At 41.2% G+C, this 22,737-nt stretch overlaps 1 protein-coding gene across 1 annotated transcript; it reads right to left on the reverse strand.

Moving 5' to 3' along the window:
- Nucleotides 1-3,001: 3,001 nt before the first annotated feature.
- On the reverse strand, nt 3,002-21,436 carry jph3a (junctophilin 3a). Its single transcript, XM_046032654.1, has 6 exons — nt 21,348-21,436; nt 20,264-21,195; nt 11,610-12,390; nt 10,980-11,104; nt 7,920-9,166; nt 3,002-4,771 (listed from the first exon to the last, which is right to left on the reverse strand). Exons 2-6 carry the CDS (start codon nt 20,643-20,645, stop codon nt 4,691-4,693), a joined length of 2,616 nt encoding a protein of 871 aa, XP_045888610.1. The 5' UTR covers nt 20,646-21,195; nt 21,348-21,436; the 3' UTR covers nt 3,002-4,690.
- Nucleotides 21,437-22,737: the final 1,301 nt, after the last annotated feature.

A 22,737-nucleotide genomic window follows, 5' to 3' on the forward strand; every position in this document is an offset into this window, starting at 1 on the left:
AACACCTTTTGGGATGAACTCGAAACGAACCAGACCTGATCACCCAACATCAGTAGCTGGAAATCACTATTGCCGAGTTTTTTTGGGGTTTGAATGGGAACAAATCTCTGCAGCCAGGTTCAACATCTGGTGGAAAGACTAAAACCAGATGAGTGGAGGACGAGACAGCAGTATATTCATGCACATACTTTTAGAACGACAAGTTCATGAATCACATATGTGTGTAATGTTTGGGCAACGCATTCTCACTCCCAACTCATTGCATATGGACGCTTGGTCAAGACCCCTTGGCATTGCTTTTTAACGCCCTGGGTACCCCTTTAGCTTTGTTTTTTCACGTTTAGGGCTCCTTGGTAAAGTTAGCAACAATAAATATGCAACGTCCTGTTGCACTTTCAAAATAAAAGTACTTGTTAACGTTGTGAAACATCGCAATTTGGTTTGGTTTAGGAAAAGATCATTGTTTCAGTTACTCACGTCAATTAACTTACATAAGTTAGGTAACGTTATTTGCGTGGCTTACGCAAGTTGAGTAACTTGAATAAAAACATTCAGCGTTGACTTTTTCCATTCACACAGGAAATGAAAACCGGTCTCCAGGATGAAAGTCAGATTTCTTACTTGGACCTTTCTGTTAGATATCCTACAACTATCTTGACAGTTCAAAATTGACGCTGCTGTGTTTCCCCCACTGCGTTGAACTTTGACAATATAGGGCTTCCCCCAGTGCGTTACAAACTGACGCCAACAGGTCTTGACCATTTATGTAACGACTTGGCAATGAGAATGTGTTGATTTGGGTATTCACATAATTTTGACCATGTATAATATTTTAAAATTAAAGTATTAAAATTTACCAAAAAATAAATACAATTTAAATGAATTAGATATAAAAAAAATGTATAATAATGTTTGTCTCATCTGACATTATCAAACTTCCTGGTTCTAGCTACAGGTTAAAAGTAATTCTGCGTTTTATCGACCATTAGCTGATGTGGTGAATATGTCTCAGGATGTTTGTAAACTCAGAAAACATGAGGATTGGGCAGTGATGGCGGGCTTTTGAGGGGTCTTTTAAAGACAAAAATATGTTTTTACACAGCATTTGTAAACATTATCTCAGGTTGATGTGATGTGCTGCCTTCACCCACCTTGTTGTAAACGTCCAGCTGTAAAGGTGGATGACCTGTGCCTGGTTGGCCCTGTTGACTTATTTCAGCTCCTCTGGACCGAGTGCACTCGTCGTAGGTGTTCCCACCGTACTTTGCAGCACTTTGACAGCAGATGATACTAGGAAAACGTCCGAACTAGAGGTCACAGCCTAAATGATTAAGGTTCACTTAACCATTAAGATGTAACCAAGTATCTGTTTCCAGACACTTTATTAATTATACTTACTCAGTGTTTATATAGTGGCCAAAGTGTTGGAGATAGAAAAACCTCAAATTAACTTGTTACCTAAGTACTTCACATCTTTTATAACACATGTTGTTTCTGAAGTGTTTAACGTTTGACACTTATTTGTCTTGCTGAGAGTTAGACGAGAAGATTGATACCACACTTTTACAGTTAGCTTAGCATAAAGCCTGAGAACAGGGGGAAACAGCAAGCCTGGCTCTGTCCAGACAGAAGGCAAGGATGGAAATAAGCCTATTTCCCAAACTGTTGGATAATTCCTTCAAGATCAAAGTACTAACCTTCCCACTATGATTGTCCTCTTCAACACTGAGACTCTTTTGCTTTCTTCAGTCTTGTTTAAGTGCTGATAACACCAAATTCATTTGTTGGTATGTTTGCCAACCAGAAAACCTTTCCAACAGTATTAATATCACCTGCATTAACCTTGAATGACCGTGGTATTCATCACAAGAAAATTGTGCATTTTGTCATCAGAAAATGTAGCTTGAATGTTGACTTTTGAGCCAGGATTCTGCAATATGTTTGTGATTTTATAACACGATAATAATAATATATATATATACACTCACAAGCCCGATAAACCTTGAAAATGTCTGCAGGCGGCTTTGTCAGTGTGGCTGCAGTGGAGCAATGTTAGCCCTCCGCCTTGTGGGTTTTCAGAAGGTGGTGAAAAAGTTTGGAGCTCTAAATGTCCTCAATCACATTGTCATTGTCTAAATGTTTAAACTTTTGTCCTGTCCTAAATGACAGCAGCTCTAATCTAACAGCATTACTGGCTAGCGTTAAATATTTATTGCTATACTGCAGAGAATAACGCAGCTGTATCACTTCTGACAAACTTTCTCCGCTCTCCCTTAAACACCAGTCACGTTCTGAAATCTAGAGCAGAACCCATTGTGTCATTCAATAATGAAGCTTCCATCAAAAACAACACGTTATTGGCTGAGACAACATGTATAAAACTTGTCTAGTCTAGTACAGGGGTCAGTTAGTAATTTTGGCATAGGGCCAATTTTCTTTACAGAGAATTATATATAATAAGGATAAAATAAGGAATTCACCCAAAGTAGGGATCATACACACAAACCTTAGACTGAGAGTCCCATTTTTTTACCAACTGAGCTAACAGGGTACACTGACTTAAATGACCTAAAAACAATTGGCTTGATGCCAAACTTACTTTACGACCCCTGTACTAGACTATTGTTTTCTCAAGATCTCTAATTAATTATGTCATTATTTTTAGAAAACAAAGTTTCGTTATCTCGAGAAAATGATCCTGTTATCACGGGTAAATAAAATGTATGAATATATGGCCGCCTAGGGCTTCCGTATAAATCAACTGAGAAACTGTTTACAGATAAAATAAAATAACCAGATTCAAATGTCTGTAGTATTTAATCTCAATCATTAAAAAATCATTAAAAAATTCAGTATAGCCATGAATCCCTCCTAGTCATTGATTTGTTCAGCTCTTCACCACCTTTATGAAACTGAATTGATTGAACAGGGCGTGACAGCAGCAATAACCACACCAAACTCATTAATTTCAAACATTTCATTATTTTCTCCACATTAACTTCGAAACAACCTCATAAACCAAAGAGTAAGAAAGAGCATGCTCGGGCATGCAATGATGTCACAACATGATGATGCCACTGGGTGCGAAGTATAAAACATACAGTAGCAGAGAGTTTCTTTTTATATCATTCATAAACTCGGGACGTTTCAGTATCCACTGAGAATTAAAAGCTAGCGTTTTATTTTACACTGCTCTCCATGTCTCACGTAGCCTTGTGTTGCTGGATAGAAGAGACGAGAGGGAGAAACTCACAAACTGACACCAGATTGAGCAGGCTGAACAAACATGCTGAAAAAAATCTCATCCGGCCCAGAAAGTGTCTGGAAATGACACCGTAGAAACCCCATTTTTCCCTTTTTGACTGGTCCAAAAGGGGGACTGGGAGAGAGAGACAAAACAGTGCATGCCATTTCAGAGTGAAAGGGAGGTTTTTGGGGTCAGGAGTAGGGGTGGTGGGTTGGGGAAGGTTGGGGGTCACCTTTCTTAATGTCGGAGGTTATTCGTCTCCTCTTATCCTGCCCACGTAGGGTGTTTATCTAGGGGTTTTTTAAATAAATTTGAGACGGAAAAATTAATAAATACGAGGCACTCAGCATTCTCTCTGTCTTGCAAACTGCAAAAAAGTAACAAACTTGAATAATAATGACACATACACATATATAGTAGAATTAGTGGTTATAACATAACAGTCTCAAGGCTGTACAAATCCTCCTCAGTATGTCAGCTCTTAAATGTGTGTGTTTTTTGTGTGTGAACGTGTGTGTGTGTGTGTGTGTGTGTGTGTGTGTTTTCACTTAACAATAAAGTCAGGAAGTTCCTCGAGGTTTAGACTCGTGGGTCCTGGGAGCGTGTGTTTGGTCGCTGACATTTGAATCGTGACTCAAACGTGAATCTGACGCGGTCAGATTCTGTGATTTGATTTGGACGTGAAGTGTCGCAGGCGCTGATTTCCAAAATCTCCGCCAACAGGTGCGGCGCGACAGGAAGTGACGACAAGCAGGATGGAGTGCGTACAAATGAGGACAGAAACAGTGATGTTAAAGGGATAGAAAAATGCACTTTTAAAACCCCACACAGCCTCATGCAATGGTTGTGTGTGTTTGTGTATTTCGTAGTGGAAAAAAAAAGAAAAGAATAATGACGGAGCCCTTTAAAATGGATCTACTCTTGCAGCATAGTTCTGCATGTAGCGCATAGTGCAGAGACTGGTGAATGGGGCTGACAGGGGTAAAAGGCAAAAGGGGTTATTGTCTGTGGGGTTTAGGATGGAGTTTGCATGTTTCTCATGATAACCAGGAAACAAGGGTTGCTATATTCTTGTCTAGAGTGATGGAAAAATGGGCAAAACTGCCTGTGCCATCTCCAGTCCATTTAACCGTAGCTGATGGACGCTCATGCATGTGTGTCCCGATACGCCACGCTAGTTTAAAGCTGCACTCTTAACTTTCTTACTTTTTTCCTATGGTAGCAAGCTTAAAATAAGCATTTGAAAAACAATGGTGCTTTCATAGAAACTCAAATGGGCTTCAACAGAGGTGAAAAGACCAGTAGCAACAATAGAAAGGCTCTGCTGTGTCCGTCACTCGGGCCGCGGGCTCCAGTCGAATAGGCAGAATGTCCGTCTCAGTAAGTAATAATATAATATATTGTAGTTATCAATAAGTCTTAGTAGATCATACCTGTATAAGCTTAAATAAAGAAGTGAATGAAAAGAATGGCTACTCCAATATTGAGTAAAATGACCATAACCACCAGAATAGAGCTGGAGCCCTGGAAGACAAAGAGAGGAGAGAAGAAGCATGTTATTGGAGTTAAATATCTCAGTGGAAACATCTGTAAGAACAACATGCATTCAGACTCAACGGAAGTCTGGGAAACAGACAAAAAGAGCCAAAGACTCCAAGAAAAACAACATATTTCAACAAATGGCAGTTCAAAAATGACTGAGTTGTTGTTTGTCATTTCAACAATCCCTGCTGTGGAACATGATAAAAGTAAGTACATTTGCTCATGTACCTTACTTTTTACTGCACCGCAGCTTTAGTTACTAGTTACTTTACAGAATATCAATTTATAAAATATTATACTGTGCTGTAGATTAAACTATCTAACAGTATATAATAGTATATAACTGTAGTTAAAATGTTTTCCACCTTGACCAGCTGCAACGTTAAAATGCTGCTTAGTTGTTGGATCATCAGTAATGATAAAAATATGATATATTTAATAATATAACTCTCTGAAAGGAACCATTCTGCCCAACAAGTACTGAATAAATAAAGAGTTTTTTTTTGCAGAAGCAGAGTCTTGAAAGGAAGAGTACAGAACACGATTTTGTCGCTCGGATTATTTATAAATCCTCTGTTTATGTTACAACCACCAGTTTAATTTTTTTCTTTAGTTTGGTGTGGCAAACGGCTCTAAATACTACAATACCTATGAGCCTTAGCTGCTGTTGCTGTGGAGAAGAAGCCAGTCAGATTCATGAATCAAAACTGTAACAGACTCAAAACTTTTCATCATTCTGGACAAAATAGGGCTGGGCGATATGGCCATAAATGTTATCACGATAAAAACATTTAATATCATTCGATATCGATAATTATCACGATAAATGTCAAGGTTAATTTTGTGGTTAAACTTTTCTTTATCGTCAGAATGGGACAAACGCTTGATGCCAACCAGTGGATCACTAATCTGAGGAACAACATTCAAAACTATTATGATAGACATTTTTTTAACAAATATGATTAGTAAATATTTTTTCAGTCCCTTTTCCTTATCAAAATAAATATTTTAACAGAAAACTTAGGCGCTAATTTGTTCGTGATTCAAATAAATTAAACCAACTATTTATTATATATTGAACATTTATTATATTGATATTGAGGAAAATTATATTGCGATAATTATCATTAATGTTTTATTGCCCAGCCTTAGGACAAAAACAGCCAGAAAGAATTAATGAATTCTTAAAGCCGTGCTGACAACATTTAATTTTTGTCTAAATCTGACTGACCACCAGCAGGCGATTAGCTTAGCTTAGCATGAAGACTAGAACCAGCAATGGTGGACACTAATCCTGTACAGATATCATTGTTAAATTTTGTTCCTTCAATTTAAATTTCTACTTAAGTCAAAGCACAAAAGTACCTGCTTTTAAAAAGTTCTGTTAGTATGGTTATGTTTGTCAGGGGCTGCTGACATGACAAAAAAACACATTCCTATTTATGAAACAATGGCATTTTGCAACTGTTTTACTATTATATATTATTAGATTATTATTAATCATGCATTAATGTAAAAGCAGGATTTTACTGTTGTAGTTGGTCGATTAACTATTTTGTATCAGACTGCAATTAATGATTATTTTAATTTTGGATTAATCCGCTGGTCATTTCCTCCATTAATCGATTGTTAAACTTCTGAAAATAGTGAGAAATGTTGCATAATTGCCCAAAGTGACACCTTCACACTGCTTGTTCTGTCAGTCCAAACCTCAAAATGATTAAAAATACATAAAAATAATAAAAAGGGAAAAGCAGCAAACCATGAAATGTTTTTCCATGAAAAGTGACTGCCTGTTTCATAAACTCCTCATTTGTTTTGTGTGTAAAAATCTTACTTTGTAAAGTAACTGAAGCTGTCAGATAAACATAGTGGAGTAAAATGTTTCACTCGGAGATGTAGCGGAGTAGAAGTAGAAACAGAAGAAGAAAATACTCAAGTAAAGTAACAGTTAGACTGATACGGTGGAGAACAGTAGCTCAGGCGTCAGGCTAGCAAATATTGGTGTTCTCTGGGAATCTTCCAAGGTTGAGTCTTACAAGAACTTACTGGCTCCAACATTACACCAGATAGATTTGTTGTTCTAGGTTAAGGCCAGTTAAAGATGACCTAAAAGTAACACCTACATCAGCGGTTGGCATCGGCTCTGGCCCTATTGTTTTGATAGCAGAAAAATAAAAAATAAATAAATTGATAGCGGCTGTTGCTGTTACAGTTACTCACATAATCACTTCCTGTGATTGTGCCTCCAAAATAAAAGTGCGACAACTTTTTGTGCAGCACTGCTTTACGACAAGTTTATTGAGAGCTTTTACTTTGAAGAGATCTGAACTACATTCAAAAGAGACTCTGGCCTGCTTGACACACCCGTCAGTAAAGTAAAGTGTGATTGGATTCCCCTGAATTTCCTCAGGGAAATGAAAAGAAGCGTCCGTATATTTATGGATGCAGATCAAACGCTGTTACGCACATGCTTTATTGTAAGCATGTGCAAAAGTGTCATCACAATTGATTTGTTTAACAAGGTAGAAAAAAATACCTGCAGTTAGTTGGAATCGATCTTACAACCTTCCTATCGGGAGTCTCGCACAGTACTGACTAAGCTAAACATGCTCACAAATATACAAAGATGTAAAATAATTTGACTTAGACAAATTTTTGGCCCAATGCCAGACTTATTTGCCGACCGCTGACCTACATGAACCAGGGGGAAGACAGAAACATAAAAGGGACCAAAAGATGTTCTCCTTCAGATTTGGTGTTGGCATTTGATGTGTTCACATGTATGCTGGCACTTTGTGTCTCCTCGGGCGGGCTCAATAAACCACGCTATGATAAGTCGTCATCAGACTGAACTGAAATTGGCTCACAATAATTCTTCAACACACTGGGAAGCAGGGGAAACTGCTGGCTCTGTCTAAAGTTGCACCTCACTTGTTTAATCCACACAAACTAAATTTTACATTTTACAAACTCTTGGCATGTAAGCGTATTTCCCAAACATTTCAACTTACTCCTTAATTCAATTGTTATAACCCTTGAGCAATTAAAGGGATCATAATAAAAATGGATCCTTACATGTCTAAACACAGAAACAGACGGACTTCATACTGTTACTGTGACGACTTACTGAGTTTGATTTGAGGGTGAGATGCTCTCCTTCCTGCTCCAGAGTGATGGGCTGAGACTTTAGGGGAGGGGAGAGAGTGACGTCCCTGTGCAGCGGCCACTCCTCCAGCTCTGCCCCCACATTCAGGTTGTCCAGCATCTGTACAGAGTCCATGGATCCCTCTCTGACTGGCCGAAGGACTCGGGATCGCAGCCTGCTGTTTTTAGGGGCCGGGGAGTCCTGACCCAGCCCCTGAGACGTCTGCGAGTCCGGACACTGAAGCCTCATATCAACCGTATAGTCATTCATCCTCTCCTCGTCCTGCTCTGTGAGGCGTGAGTGGGCAGGGCTCCACCTAAGGGTGCTTTCAGCGGTCCAGCCCCCGGTGAGGCCATCTAGCCTTTGGTCGATTACAGCATGCTCGTTAAGCTTGTGGTTGGAGGGGTTGTGCTGCTTTGAATGGTGGTTGGAGTAGACATGCTCTCGAGGGTTGTAACTAGAAGAGACGTAGTCCTTTGCATTGTGATTAGAAGAGTTATAATCTTGGGACTTGTGATTGGACGAAGCATGCTCAGAAGTCTTGTGATTGGACATGTTATGTTCCAAGGCCTTGTGATTGGATAAAATGTGCACCTGCGGCTTGTAGTTGGAAGAGACATGCTCGCAGGCCTTGTGATTGGTGGAAGAGTGATCCCATGTTTTGTGATTGGAGGACGAGTACTCCCTTGACTTGTGATTGGAAGAGGTTTGCTTGGACGGCTTTTGGTTGGACAGGGAGTGCTCCCACGCTCTGTAGGAGGACGCGTGCTCCCGGGACTTGTGATTGGACAAGGATTTCTCCCGTGGTTTGTGGTTGGACAAAGGGGCTTGCTCGTGGCCGTTAATTTGGCCCTCCTGCTCCTCCAGAAGGGACGGTGTGGTGGACCGGCTGCTGCCTCCTCGGTCCGGATACATGTCGTCAGTCCAATTGTTAGCCCCTCCCCTCGGCAGATCCATCCCCCGCCCCTCCACCAGCACCTGGATCTCGGCCCCGCCCAGATCGTCCACAGCGCCCTGGCGCATGAAGCAAGCATTCCTGGGACGATGGGCATGCTTGGGTGGGCTGTGGGGGGGCGGGGTGGGTACGCTCAGCACGGGGCTGAGATCAGGTGTTATTACAGGCGGCGTTGTGTCCGGTGTGCACAGCTCCGGACTGTCTGTTCCTGTCGAGATCACCTCGTGGTCTTTGTCCTTGGCGTCCTGGTGCTTGGGCCTCTGACATTCGAGCCCTGCAAACACAGTTAGCAGAATAGCACCGGTGAAGTGATTTGGCTCCAATCCACGGCGAGTCCATCAGACCCACAGAGTGTGTGTGTCAGTGCTGTTAGCATGCAGGGTAACAAAAAAGGAGAGAAAAGCTGCACACAAACTGGATCTTGTGCCGGCAATCACGGCTGGCTTAGAGAGGATTTTTGGAGTGAATACACTTGATTTAGTTTAAATTCTCAAAGGCTAATCCTCTGAAGTCTGGTGTTTATTATGAGATCAAAATATGTCTGTAAACACTGAGCCTAGCACATACTGTAAATCCACTTATTTTTATTTAATCTTTAAAAGTTCAGGTACTAATAAATGCCTTTATGTAGATTTTAAATTAAGATAAAGAGTGCAATTCATTCAATTCAAGTCATTTGCTGCCTTTTTTTATGTAGTCACGACTCGGGTCTCTGGAGGAAATCAAGCAACATAAGGTGGACAGACATTTGGCACAAACTTAAACTGTAAAACAAAAAACAAATACTGTAACACTGTTATATTTTTAAATGTAAAATAGCTCTTGTTGAAGTTAATACACAAACAGTAAAGTAATAGTATAAAGCGAAAGCGATCACTTTTGTGTTTTGAGTTTTATCACCTGGATCTGCTCACCTGAGCAATTTAGCAAATTTCAGCTCTTTGCTTCGGTTTTCTGGTTTCACTGTTTCAGTTCAGTCACATGGGTCTGGGGTTCGATTCCCACTGTGGTACATCCGCTATTGTGTCCCTGAGCAAGACACTTAACCTCTAGTTGCTCCAGAGGTGATCAACCCCTGACATATATAGCAATTGTGAGTCGCTTTGGATAAAAACTTCAGCTAAATGAATAAATGTGACTGTTTTCAGCAGACAGACAAGCTGTTGAACATAGAGGAGCCTTTGGCAGAAAAGGCAAATATTTTGCATACATTAATCAGGTAGCCAGAAACACGACTCCATTTGAATGCTAATGTTGCTCTGTGTCTGCTGAGAGCAAGAGTAAATAGATAATTATTTATTTAGGCGATAATGTCAGAGTTGTGTTTAATTAGAGTGTGTAATTAATGCAGCTTTAAATTAAATTCTGCAGTTTAAAATCCACTACAATTATTAATAATCTTTAAAAAAAAAATTCATTTAGCTTTCGCTTTTATTCAAAGCGACTTACAATTGCTATTATTATTATTATTATTATTAATAATAAACTGACACTGTTAACAGGCTGTCTGTTGAAGAGTGTGACACATCACATGAATCATTTAATATAATAAAATATACACTGATTAAGGGCCGCAACTAATGATTCTTTCCTTGATTAATCAATGTTTATAAAAATTTCAAAAAACTGTGAAAAATGCCAGTTAGAAAAGCATCAAATCTTCATATTCGAGAAGCTGGAACCAGCAAAAGAACTAAACTAAAATGATGAACTGATGAACCAGCTATTTTTATTTTCTGTGTATCAACTAATCAATGAATCAGTTTAATTTTGCAGCTTTACAGTGATTACATTAATAGTATATTATCAGATTAATATGATTATATTAAGCAATTTCACTTGGTTTCAGCTTGGTTGTCAAACACTTGCAGGTTTAAAAATGTATTTTTATATCACATGTATCATAAGAGCCAGTAGTGTAATATAAATTAATCTGTCTGACGATACAATAATAAGGCAGTCTTTGTGTTTAAAAGGTCAAAAATATTAATGTAGTTCTGCATTGCAAACATGTCACTGAAATAATTGGGATGTTATCCAACATCACGTGAACAGAGCAGCATGTGTGAAAGCTTGGACCGACTCACCGTTTCCATAGATGTGGAAGGAGGGGGAGAGCTCTTTGGCAGCTATCCGGGCCAGTCGACACTCCTCCATGGCCTTCTGCGCCACTCCTTCAGCTGCCTCCGCCTTCCCACGAGCGTGGCTCATCCTGAACGGGACAGGTAGAAAACACTGCAGTCAAACCAGCTGAAGCTATAAAGGTTATTAGCAACTCTGTACGTGTGAAGCCCTGCTTTGTTTGGCCTCATTTAAGTCAAATCTGCCTTTGAAATGTGTTTGACTTAGAAGTAGGCTTTTTAAGTGTGACTGGCACTTTCTCATTTAAACCTCTAAACCAAAAAACAACACCAGCTATTTTTTGATATTTAGAGATTATGTAAAAGCATAAGTCAGATGCTGAAACCAACAACTTGATGTATGAAAAACTTTCTGTGCCACAAACCAACAATAAATGTTACTGCCTTGTGATAAAAGCTCATGACCTTCGATGTCAATCATGACTTCAAGACATAAAATGATGTTTATTTGATTTATTTATTGCTGTTAAAGACTTTTTCTCACTTCATATTTCCATCCATTCATTCATTCAGATTCAGTGATTCTATATTTGGTGCAGATCCCCTACAAGTGTTGCTGAAAAGGGAACATCTTACCTTGACATGGCAATCTCTGCTTTCTGCTTGGCGATATCTGCGGCCTTCTCGGCAGCTTCAACAGCCCGGTCCACCTTCTCTCTGATTTTACTGGCCCTCAGTGGGATCAGGTTCTTGCGTTTGCCGCTCACCAACGCATTCTGCTTGTACTTTCCTTCCTCCTTGGTGCCATCAGGGAAGGTGGTGCATCCATATCCGTGCCTCTTATTCCCCACCCATTCGCCTTCATAATGGAGGCCGTCCGAGCGCCGGCTCACGCCCCAGCCAGCTCTCTGGTCGCTCCGCCACTCGCCAGCGTACATTTCTGTGACAGTGGCGTCCACAGGGGCGCCCTGTTCACTCTCACTGGCGTTGGAGTGGATGTCAGATGCAGCAGAGCTGACGGTGCTCATGCCAGCCTCGCTGCAGAAAGAGCTCTGCTTGCTGAGCTGACTGGCCAAGGAGCTTTTGGACTCAGAGCGCCGTAGCTTCAGGCCGCTCAGGATGGACTGGCGGAAGCGGCCTTTTCTCTTCCTCTGGCGTTCAGCTTCACTTGGAGCTGTCAGAGCGAACCCACCTCGTCCCACAGGACTCCCCGCCAGCCCGGCCACCACCCCGTCAGTGGGCGTGGTGGCCGTGCCGTCCTCCAGCACAGCCGGAGGGCCGTGGCTGTGCTCGGAGCGGAGGGAGTTTATGGACGTTCGCAGAGGGAAGAGGATGACGGCCGCCATGCCGTACGGTACACTCTGCCGCACGCCATAGCCATGACGCATCCCAGCCAGCCACTGGCCTTGGTATGTTCCTGAAAGACAAACAGAGACACAGTGAGAGTCAGGACGTCACTCGGGCCTCCACTTTGGCCCAGACTGAAATCTCAGCAAGTGCTGGATAGATTTCTATGAAACTTTGTGAAGATATTCATGTTTCCCAGCAGATGAATCCTACTGACTTTGGGGATCGCTGGACTTTTCCTCTAGAGCCACCATGAGGTTACCATTTGCGGTTTTGAGTGAAATATCTCAACAACTATTTGATGTCCCTCTCAGGTTGAATTGTAATAACTTTGATGACACTCTTGAGACATTTCACTAAAAGCCAAAGCTGTCAATTTATCATTAGAGGAAAAGTCCTCTGGGGATAGTTTATACAGAATTCCATGGCGATCCATCAGATAGTTGTTAAGAAATTTCAGTCTGAACCAAAGTGGTGGACCAACTGACAGACAGACCAATGTTGCCCCCCCCCAGAGCCATGCATGGCTAAAAGGTACTATAGTAGAAATTCAGCCTCTCCTGATGTGGACTGACAGAAGGGGTACAAATATTCCATGTGGTGGGAGGTATAAGTGTATTGTGACATGCAACAGAGACCATATGCATGTATTATCCTTGTGTGTAACGTTTTTTGTGGCTGGAAATAAATCTTTGAAATAATTCAGTGCCAAACTGAGGCATGTTGGCACAACATTAAAGCTGTGAAAATAAATCAAAGAAACACTTGGCATAAACCCAGAGTAACACCAGATATTTGGCAAGTACAAAATTATGTACGTTCTAAAAACTGACCACGTTTTAGTATTTATCGAGTGAATCGGACGTCTTTGTGCCTGAGATGTTTAAGATTTGTCAGTTTAGACAGAAGGGGTGTATGGAAGTCAAACCAACATACTGTAAGAGTGTGTGATGTGTTCAGTGGTGGATGAACTACTCAGATCCTTTACTAAAGTAAACGTACTGATACCAGACTGTATAAAAATACATAAAGTCCTGCACTGAAAATTTTACTTAAGCAAAGGTATGTAATGAAAATGTACTGAAAGTAAAAAAAGTAAAAGTACACTGTGCAATAAAATGTCCCCTGAGACTGTGATAATATTATATATTATATCATTAGAATATTATTCCTCAAGCATTCATGTAAAGGTAGGATTTCACTGTTGTAGTTTTTTGTATCAAACTGCAACTAATGAGTATTTTTATTATGGATTAATCTGCTGATTATTTTCTGTAGAAATGCCATCACAGTTACCCAGAGCCCAAAGTGACACCTTCACAACGCATGTTGTGTCCAGCCAACAGCCCAAAGCAACAATAAATTAGAATAATTAAACGGAAAAAGCTGAAAAGTTAAATGATTATCCAAATAGTCAAAATATATATATATAAACACACACACTGTTATGGCCCAGCTCAGAGGCCACAGCAAATAGAGGAAACCACGCTTAAGGGATTACCAGAAAAAGGAGGTTTATTAACAAAAGTAATTAAATTTTTTATTTATACATTTTTGATTGTAAAAATCTTAATATGTAAAGTAACTTGTAACTAAAGCTGTAAATGTAGTGAAGTAAAAAGTACAGTATTTCCCTCTGAGATGTGGTGGATTAAAAGTAGAAAGTGGCATGAAAATAAAAGTGCAAGTACTAAGGTAAAACACTTAAATGTACTTAGTTACATTTCACCACTAGATAAGTTGAAGTGTGAGCAATGTGACAGTTTCATTATTTGTAAAACAGAAGAACAAGACTTTTTGTTCCACAATAATAATAAAACCCTTTCTTGTACATAAACATTTAAAGTTGAAACCACAGAGGTTCCCACATGTCATGTCCTCTCACTCATCGTCTTCATCTACGCCAACAAAAAACTAAACTGCAATCGACACCTGGACCTCCAGGAAGGAGGAGAGTTCCCTGGAGAAACTTTAATACAAAGCAGTCCTGCTGTAGGGAGAGGTCAACATCTTACTCTCTTCAAATCCCTACGGTGGTCAGAAGGAGAGCTGAAGCAGATCCAGTTTCATATTTCTGGGCAGGAAACGCGACTGCCTCCTGTTCCAACTCGCGATATGTCAATTTCGTTTAGAGGAAAGCTCGACAGCAGCCGCTCCTGCTGACAAAGCTGGAGAGCTTTATGTTATGAAAGGCATTTTAACAGCTGTCTACACTTCCTTCGTGTGGTCAGGGCTCAGCCTCAGTTTTTCCTGACACGACTGACTCAGAGAAAGAATTAATCAATCAAGCAAGGTGACTGACACTAGGGCTGCATCTAACGATTTTTACTTTAATTACCTGCTTCATTAAAAAAACAGAACAATCACCATCTGAGTTACCCAAAGCCCAAAGTCAGGTCTGACTCACTGTCGAAAAAATTATATTTAGTTTACAATGATATAAGAATTCTCACATTTGAAGCTGGAGCTGCAGCTAAGGTTGGTGTTTTTGCTTGAAAAGTCAATAGCAGATTATCAAAAGGCCAAAAGACAAAATTAAGTAAACAAACCCATAAAACTATAAACATTTTAAACATGAAATCGGCCTACTGATCATTATACGTAGATCTGGATGGTTAAAATGTTATAATAAAAAGTAAAAATCTATTTTTGCGTTGATGAAACGACTTCTGTTAGAATTTAAAACGGACCCAATCTGAACGCCCCATGAAGGAGCTACCCATCACATAACGTGCCATTTTTCAAGTTTTTCACATCTTTCTCTGTTCTTAGCCCAAATTGACAAATAGTCGCTTTGAACTCTAATAAATGTGCAGCTTCAGTCATTCTTACAGAAGCCCTGTGTTAAACAAACTGCATGCATTTGGCCACATAAATCTATTTCCTATTGAGACTGGCAGGATTAATGGACAATAAAAACAAACTCTTGTGCAAAGATGAATAATTTGTGCTTTTTGATTAATAATCTGTTTGCACAAATTTACAGAACTTAACAAAAAATAATACTGTTAAAATTAAAACCCCAAATCTATAAGAAAGCATTTTGACATAATAGAAACAAAATCCAAGTGGCTCATTTAGATTTGATTGTCAGGCCTGACAACTTATTTTGCACTGTATGAAAGCAGCACAAGCACATTTCTTTGGTTACTAAGGGGCAGCGGAAGAAACTGTAAACCCAACATTTACCTGTTATCACCTCTTATGGTAAACGTGTTAGCAAACTTATTTATTTAGCCTTCTTACACAGAGCAACATTAATTTAGAGTCATATTTGTGAGGATCTCATGAATGTAAGTCCAGTTTTCTTTCTCTTTTAGCTCAGTTTTTGGTCTCCACCAGCTTCTGAGGGAAATATTTGGCTCTGTAGCTGCTGAATGCTCCTCTATGTTCACCAGCTGGTCTCTAACTGTGTCTGTCCGCTGTTTCCTGCTGAGCAGGAAGACGACAGCGGGTATATCAGATGTTTTAATGCAGCTTCCTGCTGCTGCTGGAAACGACGTTGATGAGACTGATGTGAAATAGTAAATAGGCCGTAAAACCAAAACAATGCGCTAAACGAAGCTAAAAGATGCATCGGTCAAGCTGAGGGTAATCTCAGAACCCACTGGCTATCGTCCGATGGTGATTTAGCAGTGACTACTGCTTTTATGTTTCCGGCGTAGCCAGCAGATATCCGGGTAACGGGCCAAGACTTCCTGTTCTGTCTGCCGGTTATTGTTTACAGTCGAATTAGCAATCCGTCATTTAGCAATTAAATGCAGAAAAATTAACAAAAAAGATAATATCTGGGGTTCCAAGATTGATAAAAAGTGAAGTTGTTATCAGACGATAGCTGATGGTTTCTGACACTGCATTTCAGCTGATGCGTTGTGCCTCTCCACACAGACTGTTTACCTGCAAGCCTGTTAAACGTGATTGGTCAATACTACTTGGACTACAAACGAAGTACAAATGGAAACCAGAACGCTTTGGCTACCAAAATCTTGTCTCTTGCATTCAGATTCTACCTTCATATGCAGATATCTGTTCATAGAGATGAGGCTGAGGGAAACTGCAGAGTCGGGTGATAATTATTTCATCATGTAAAAATTGAAATGACATCAGCCCAGTTCAGAAAAAATTCCTGAAATCCAGTTAATTTAACATCAGAACAAGCAAATATCTAATAGTTACACAGGAGCTTCATTCAGGCTGGTGGATCTTTTCAAATGATTGGCTGTGACAGAGCATGACTTCTCTTTAACAACCGATCAATCAGATATTTTTTACGCTCTTTGCCTCATCCTGAGGTCACTGTAAGAGGCATTTCCTGCTGATCTGCCATGAAGCTATACATGTGGTTAAAAATTGGTTACAGTTGTGCTGCTCTATTGCAGAGTCTGGATCTTATGGCTTTCTAAAAGTGTAATTACAGCTTTTAAATGAATGGTCATTACTTTGTAGGAAATTACATACTTTGGGCGTTTCCTCCGCAGCACAGCTAAATGTTCCTCACAAACTGACAACTATACAACAACTCAGAGTGAAACAGGTTTAAATGAAGAAAAATAATCAGTAACAAAACACAAATAACTAATCTGATTGAGCAGAAGACAAAGTGTTAAATCTTCGGAGAGACATTTTGGCTAAGTTAAGTAATTGGCCATAGCTTTCTAAATTCACATTTAGGTTGACCTCAGTCAACACATGTCTTGCATTATTTTATTGTTGGTTCAGCATAGTAACATGGATTGATTTATTATCTCCAAAAACTTAATATATAGTAAATAAAGTATAATTAACAACAGATTCTGTATTGTATTAGTATGTATGTGGAGCTGGAGCTGTCCGTGGTGCTGAAAACACTCTCGTAAACGCACAGATGTATGAAAGGTTTACATTTTCTATTCTCTCTTTTATTTTAAATCTAAAACAGCCACGTTTTTACTGTGTCCCATTTCAATAAATGTGAATATTAACAGCATGTTCTGTAGTACTGTATTATTATATAGGATAATGTTTGTGCAGTGCTTATAATTAAACTTTACAAGAAAGCAAAATGTTTTTCCAAAGATTTGTTGTCTTTGGCTTTGAGCAGCTCCTCCATTATCTTTGTGCAATGCATTGTGGGAGAATAGTGTCCAACTACAGCACACTGAAATTTTTGTTTAGGATGCACACAGAGTACAATTAATTTATTGACTTTTCTAGTCTGCAATGTTAGATTACGCATTTAGGCATTAGAATATGCACATCTAGAGAACATTAACTAAAACTAAATTAGGGCCTTTAAAGCTTTTGATCAATACATTTTTATCTTAACCTTTAATAATGCACACTTGTATGTTGATTTGTTTTATTAATCGGAATGTGCAAAGTAACAAAAGTCATAAAATGAATATGGTGGAGTAAAAAAGTACAATATTTGCTCATTTAAATGTATAAAGTCGTAAAATTATAAGTACCTTAGAACTGTACTTCAGTACAGTACGTGAGTAAATTTACACTTACATTACTAGTTACATTCCACTACTGGACATACTGGATATACTGGTAAAGTATACTGACTTTCTGTTTACTCTTTGCAAAAACAGCAATACATATTCATGTACACTGGGTCTGCTGACAAACAAACTCCAGCCACAGAATGATTTTGTTTTTTCACCCAAGTATTTTGCTGTATAAGTAATTTTTTTTCCAGTTACCTTTTGTGACTCATCTTACTTACAAGTTTGTTCCTGCACCCGAAAGCTCCACAAACTAGATTCGCTCTTTGGCGACCGGGAGCTGTCCGCGGTGCTGAAACATAAACCCGGACTGTGTCTCGCGCTCGTCGGACCTGTCTGCAGGTGCACGCGGCTGCATGTAGCACAATAACAATATGGTGTTATTATTAGGCTATTATCATTTCTTAATAAGCACTTGCTCCGCTGACAGGCCTGTTGGTGAGTCTCCCGTGTGTCTGTGTGGAAAACAACGTCCTGCTCATTTATTGGGTTGTGGAAAAATGTGTCAGCTCGTGCGTGCAATGTTCATCTGTCGGCGGTCTTCCACGTGATCGGAAGAGAGGAGCAGAGCTGTGGCGTGACGCAGTCTTTTTTAATATATATTTATATGTGTTTTCTCCTCCACACCATCTTTGTTTTTTTTACCTGTTAGAAACAACATGAAGGTGTAAGCCTTAATGCTCTCTCGCAGGGAGCGGTTTCAGGCCAACAACCTCCACCTTCACTGCAGCACCGACACACGGTGTTTTCATTCCACCTGCATCACTTATTGACCTCGCTTCCATCATCCGGGTCCCAGGCGCGGTGCTCGGAGGCAGCATCGGTTATCATACGGCCTAGATTACAAACCACCGAAATAAAATAAATAAATAATAAAATACCAGAAGCAGAGAGCCAATCAGAGAGCAGAAGAGCCTCGAGCTGGTCTCTAGTGACACGCTGACCTGCTGTCTCCGCGTGGCGACAGAGGGTGTGATGCAGAGGGGTGAAGATGTGTTTTTATACATCTGTGTAGTCTCTAAACACGAGTGATTCCAACATGGTTTCATTTCTAATATTAGACACACGCGTCCTCTTTTAACTTCCGCAGCCCGTCTCACTTGTTTTCTATAATCATCTGAAGGCTGATCAGATTGGAGTGCCCTCCTCATATGGGCATGGGCGGATTGTGAGAGGACAGGCCCCATGGGCACAGACATGTAAAAGGGCCCCACCCCTTGGTGTCTCCTTGTAGTCATTTAGATTTAATCCTCCAGGATTTCGCCAGCCTTTTTAGTTATTGTTGCGGTCTAAAATGTCTGATTTTGAGGCAGCTTTTCTAAAATATTGCAATGAAAGTTGCGATGTTTTGGTGTGGTTTTTTTGCAATGAAACTGTGGGAATAAGTGAAAACTGTAAAGGTAGATGTGATTTTCTTAACTGTAGAATTATAGTCATTAAACAGTCCCTCCAGGATTTTGTGGGCCTAACCGTGACGCGAACCCTGCAATTGGCAATTGACCGGGATGCAGCAGTCTGTGTCCCGGTGATTTGTCTCGCCTGACGTCCTCCAAGTGTTTCTGCCATTTTACGCGTATATATTTTGGGTTGGAAAAGTGTTTCTCAATAGATGATTTCCTTGTTGTTCAACCGCTAGACTGCACGTTTTGCAAAACAGTTTACCCCCGCATTCGTTAAGAAGTTTTTTATTTATCGACAAATGTGAGACGTTGGTATCACACGTGTCTGCTGCGTCTTGTAAACAAGGAAGTGACAAGCTGACATGTGACGCTTTGTGGGAAATGGCAATGATCGGTGAAATTCACGGAAAACGTCCGGTGACAGGTCGCGCTGAGATATGTTGAATGTGTGTTAATAGTTAGGACCGCGACATCGCAAAATCCTGGAGGGAATGTTTAGTGTCTCTTTGTAGTCATTGGAGTCATTTAAGTGTCTCATTTGGGTAACGTTGCATCTCTTTGTAGTTGTCTTGTGTGTAGTGACATTCTGCAGGTGAAGCAGAACTGTCAGGTGCTGCTGACTGTTGAAAAACTGCAGCTGAACTTCAGTTTTTAGTTCAGACTGGAGATGAAGAGAAGCTTTCTGAATTAAAGCTTCCTGCCACAGCAGATCCACACTAACACTTTGCATACACAGTGTAATGAATACTAGTAGCACACTATCTAAAATGTTGCCCCTAACCCTTTGGGCCCCTGGGCCTGTGCCCGGTAGGCCTGCTCAGTAATCCATCAATGCCTGTGGATGTGACCTACATGTTATTTAAGTAGCCCAGGATTTTAGCAGCAGCTAAATTAGCAAGTCAGTCCATTTGCTGCCTAAAAATCTGTTTGTTGATGAATAGCGATGCTTTATTCTGGCCTACATCTGATCTCTGATCTGGGGTTTGGTGTGAAAACAAAAGCTTTGGGAAGAAACATGGAGGCCAAAGTGGCTCTGAATCAGTAGCAGCCTTACCTCCATCAGAGTAGGTTTCAGTGCCGTATCCATCCTGCAGGCCATTACTCCACGTTCCCTCGTACCGGGCCCCGCTAGCCGTGCTCTCCAGCTGCCCGTAGCGACCTTTGAACCCCTGGGTCCACTCCCCCCTGTACTCCCAGCGGCCCTTGCTCTCCACTCCGATGCCATGCCGCTTGCCCTGTGCCCAGGTGCCCTGGTAACTGTTCCCGCTGGGCCACGTGTACACGCCCAGGACCTCGAAGCCGTGGCTCCAGGCACCCGCATACTCGCCCTGACCCTGGGGCCCCGTGCAAACCCCTCGGCCATGGGCCTTACCCTGCTCCCACCCCCCGCAGTACGACCCCCCGTCATCAAAGTCAAACCTGCCTCCAGTGGACATGCATGAAACAGGTTTAGGCAAATCCTTAGAACGTCAAGAAAAAGAAAAAACAGGAGCCTGGTTCACTCAGAAGGAGCAAAGAGGGAGGAGGCCTTGTTTGAATCTGGTAGCATGGAGGTACAGGGCCTCGACTCTCCCTCTCCTGTTAGTTTAGGACGTAAAACACCAGCTCCTCGTTATAAAAACAGGACGTGGCCCGGAGAGCATCACACCTTACAATGAAGAAGCAGCCTAAGCCTCAGCGACGGTTCTGGTGTGCACGCTGCTTCTCGTGCAGGCTCAGAGTGCTTCTCATCTTTCTCCTCCTCCACTTCCTCCTCCACTCTCCTGCTCCACGCAGCCTCGTAGTCGGGGATCTCACCGGCCCGTCGCTTCAGCTGTGTAGCAGGGCGCTCCAGACAAGCGAGGCCTAGGCTTTTCCAGCAGTCTCAGAGGCCCACAGAGCAGCGGAGGCAGCAGCAGTGACAGAGCTCAGCTCAATCAGACATCACAGCATCCCCACGTCCCTGTCGCACCGGCACTCAGAGAGGGATACAGGACAGGGGTGCTGCTGCACTCGTACGCCATTAAAAAAAATCAGAGGAGCAGAGAAGTTGGAGATATACCATGATGGCCTGGAAACAAGCAATCCAGGCTAACGCTTAGACACACACATCCACAACACACACACACACACACACAGCCTCAGCCTCGCACACACACCTCGGCAGACATAACGGAGAGTGAATATCTCTCGTCTTATTTCCTCCCTCTCTCTCCTCTCCTCTCCGCTGTGATGTGAAGGTGAGGCTGCCTCTCTTCCTGGAGATGTGAAGAGAAAAAAATTAATTATTCCTCTCCTCTTCCCTTTGTCCTCTCCGTTTCAGCACTCGCATGAACCTGGAGTGTTGTTATATCCCAAATCCACCAAGTCATCTGTCCTCTCTTGTTTTTCGGCCTCGCTCTTTCTCTTTCTATCTCTCTCTCTCTCTCTAAAATCTGCTCATTACAGGACTGTTCCACCCCAGCCAATACCCCTCCCCCACGCACACACACTGAACACACACTCCTTCGCTCGGCTCTTAAAGAGATAGAGACGGAGGGCTGGTACGAATAGCTGCATGTACGGGGCTCGCTGCTCTTTCCCTTTGGGGATACAGCCTGCTTTTCCTAATTATCCAGCCTCATTTCGCTCTCTCTCTCTCCCCCTCCTCTCTCACACTCCTCCTCCCAGACTGAAATCTGATCAGTCAGCAGTCTGTTTTCCTGATATCTGGATGTTTGCGAGCTCATTGATCCTGTGCCTGCCACTGTCACTTGAGTAAGCTTTACTGGAGACCACAGAGACCCAGACTGACCTTTTTTAAACAGCAACAAACCTGTCTGTCTGTTGGTATGATGCCAAAATTACAGGAGCTTCTGACAACCAAACACTGTCGTCATTACTTTCAGAGCGGTCACATGAAAAATATTTATCTAATCAATAACTGGAGCGGGAGAGTAATGGAAATCTTTCTGTCATTGAACACACCGTCTGCTGGATCGTATGGTAACCAGAAAATGGTGTCAAAGGCGGAACAAACTCTATATATCATTAATAAAGTGTGTAATACCCAAACCCGACTGAAGGTGAACTGGTTCACCCTCAGAGTAAAAAGTGAAGTAGAGTCAGGTAAATATAATTACAACAAATCAGACCAGACTCCGTTGACAAAACTAGAAATTTTACCTCTCTGGTCGCTACCGCTGTCTCGATCAGTTAGCTTGTTTTATTTTGAGATTTTGGCGTTTTTAACCCTTTAAAACACCAAATACGCACAATTACACATAAAAACAAAAACAATAAAGTCACACAATAACACAACAAACAAAATAATTGGCCAAAGCAGCGGTTGGGCAGCGACTTTCATGCGAGGTAAAATTACTGTTTTTATGACTGGAGTCTGGTGGCTTTGACGAGAGCGATATAGTGAGTGTTTCTAGTTAAACAAAAAGGATCTTACACTTAAAAGAGGGTCAGTCTCTGTAGGGATCCTTTCCACAATGTTGCCAGACACTTATAATAACAATGTGAGCCTGTTAGTGACAAAAACAAACACTTTAGTGGACGTAC

This window comes from Micropterus dolomieu, linkage group LG20, assembly GCF_021292245.1.
Source record: "Micropterus dolomieu isolate WLL.071019.BEF.003 ecotype Adirondacks linkage group LG20, ASM2129224v1, whole genome shotgun sequence".
Lineage (NCBI taxonomy): Eukaryota > Metazoa > Chordata > Actinopteri > Centrarchiformes > Centrarchidae > Micropterus > Micropterus dolomieu.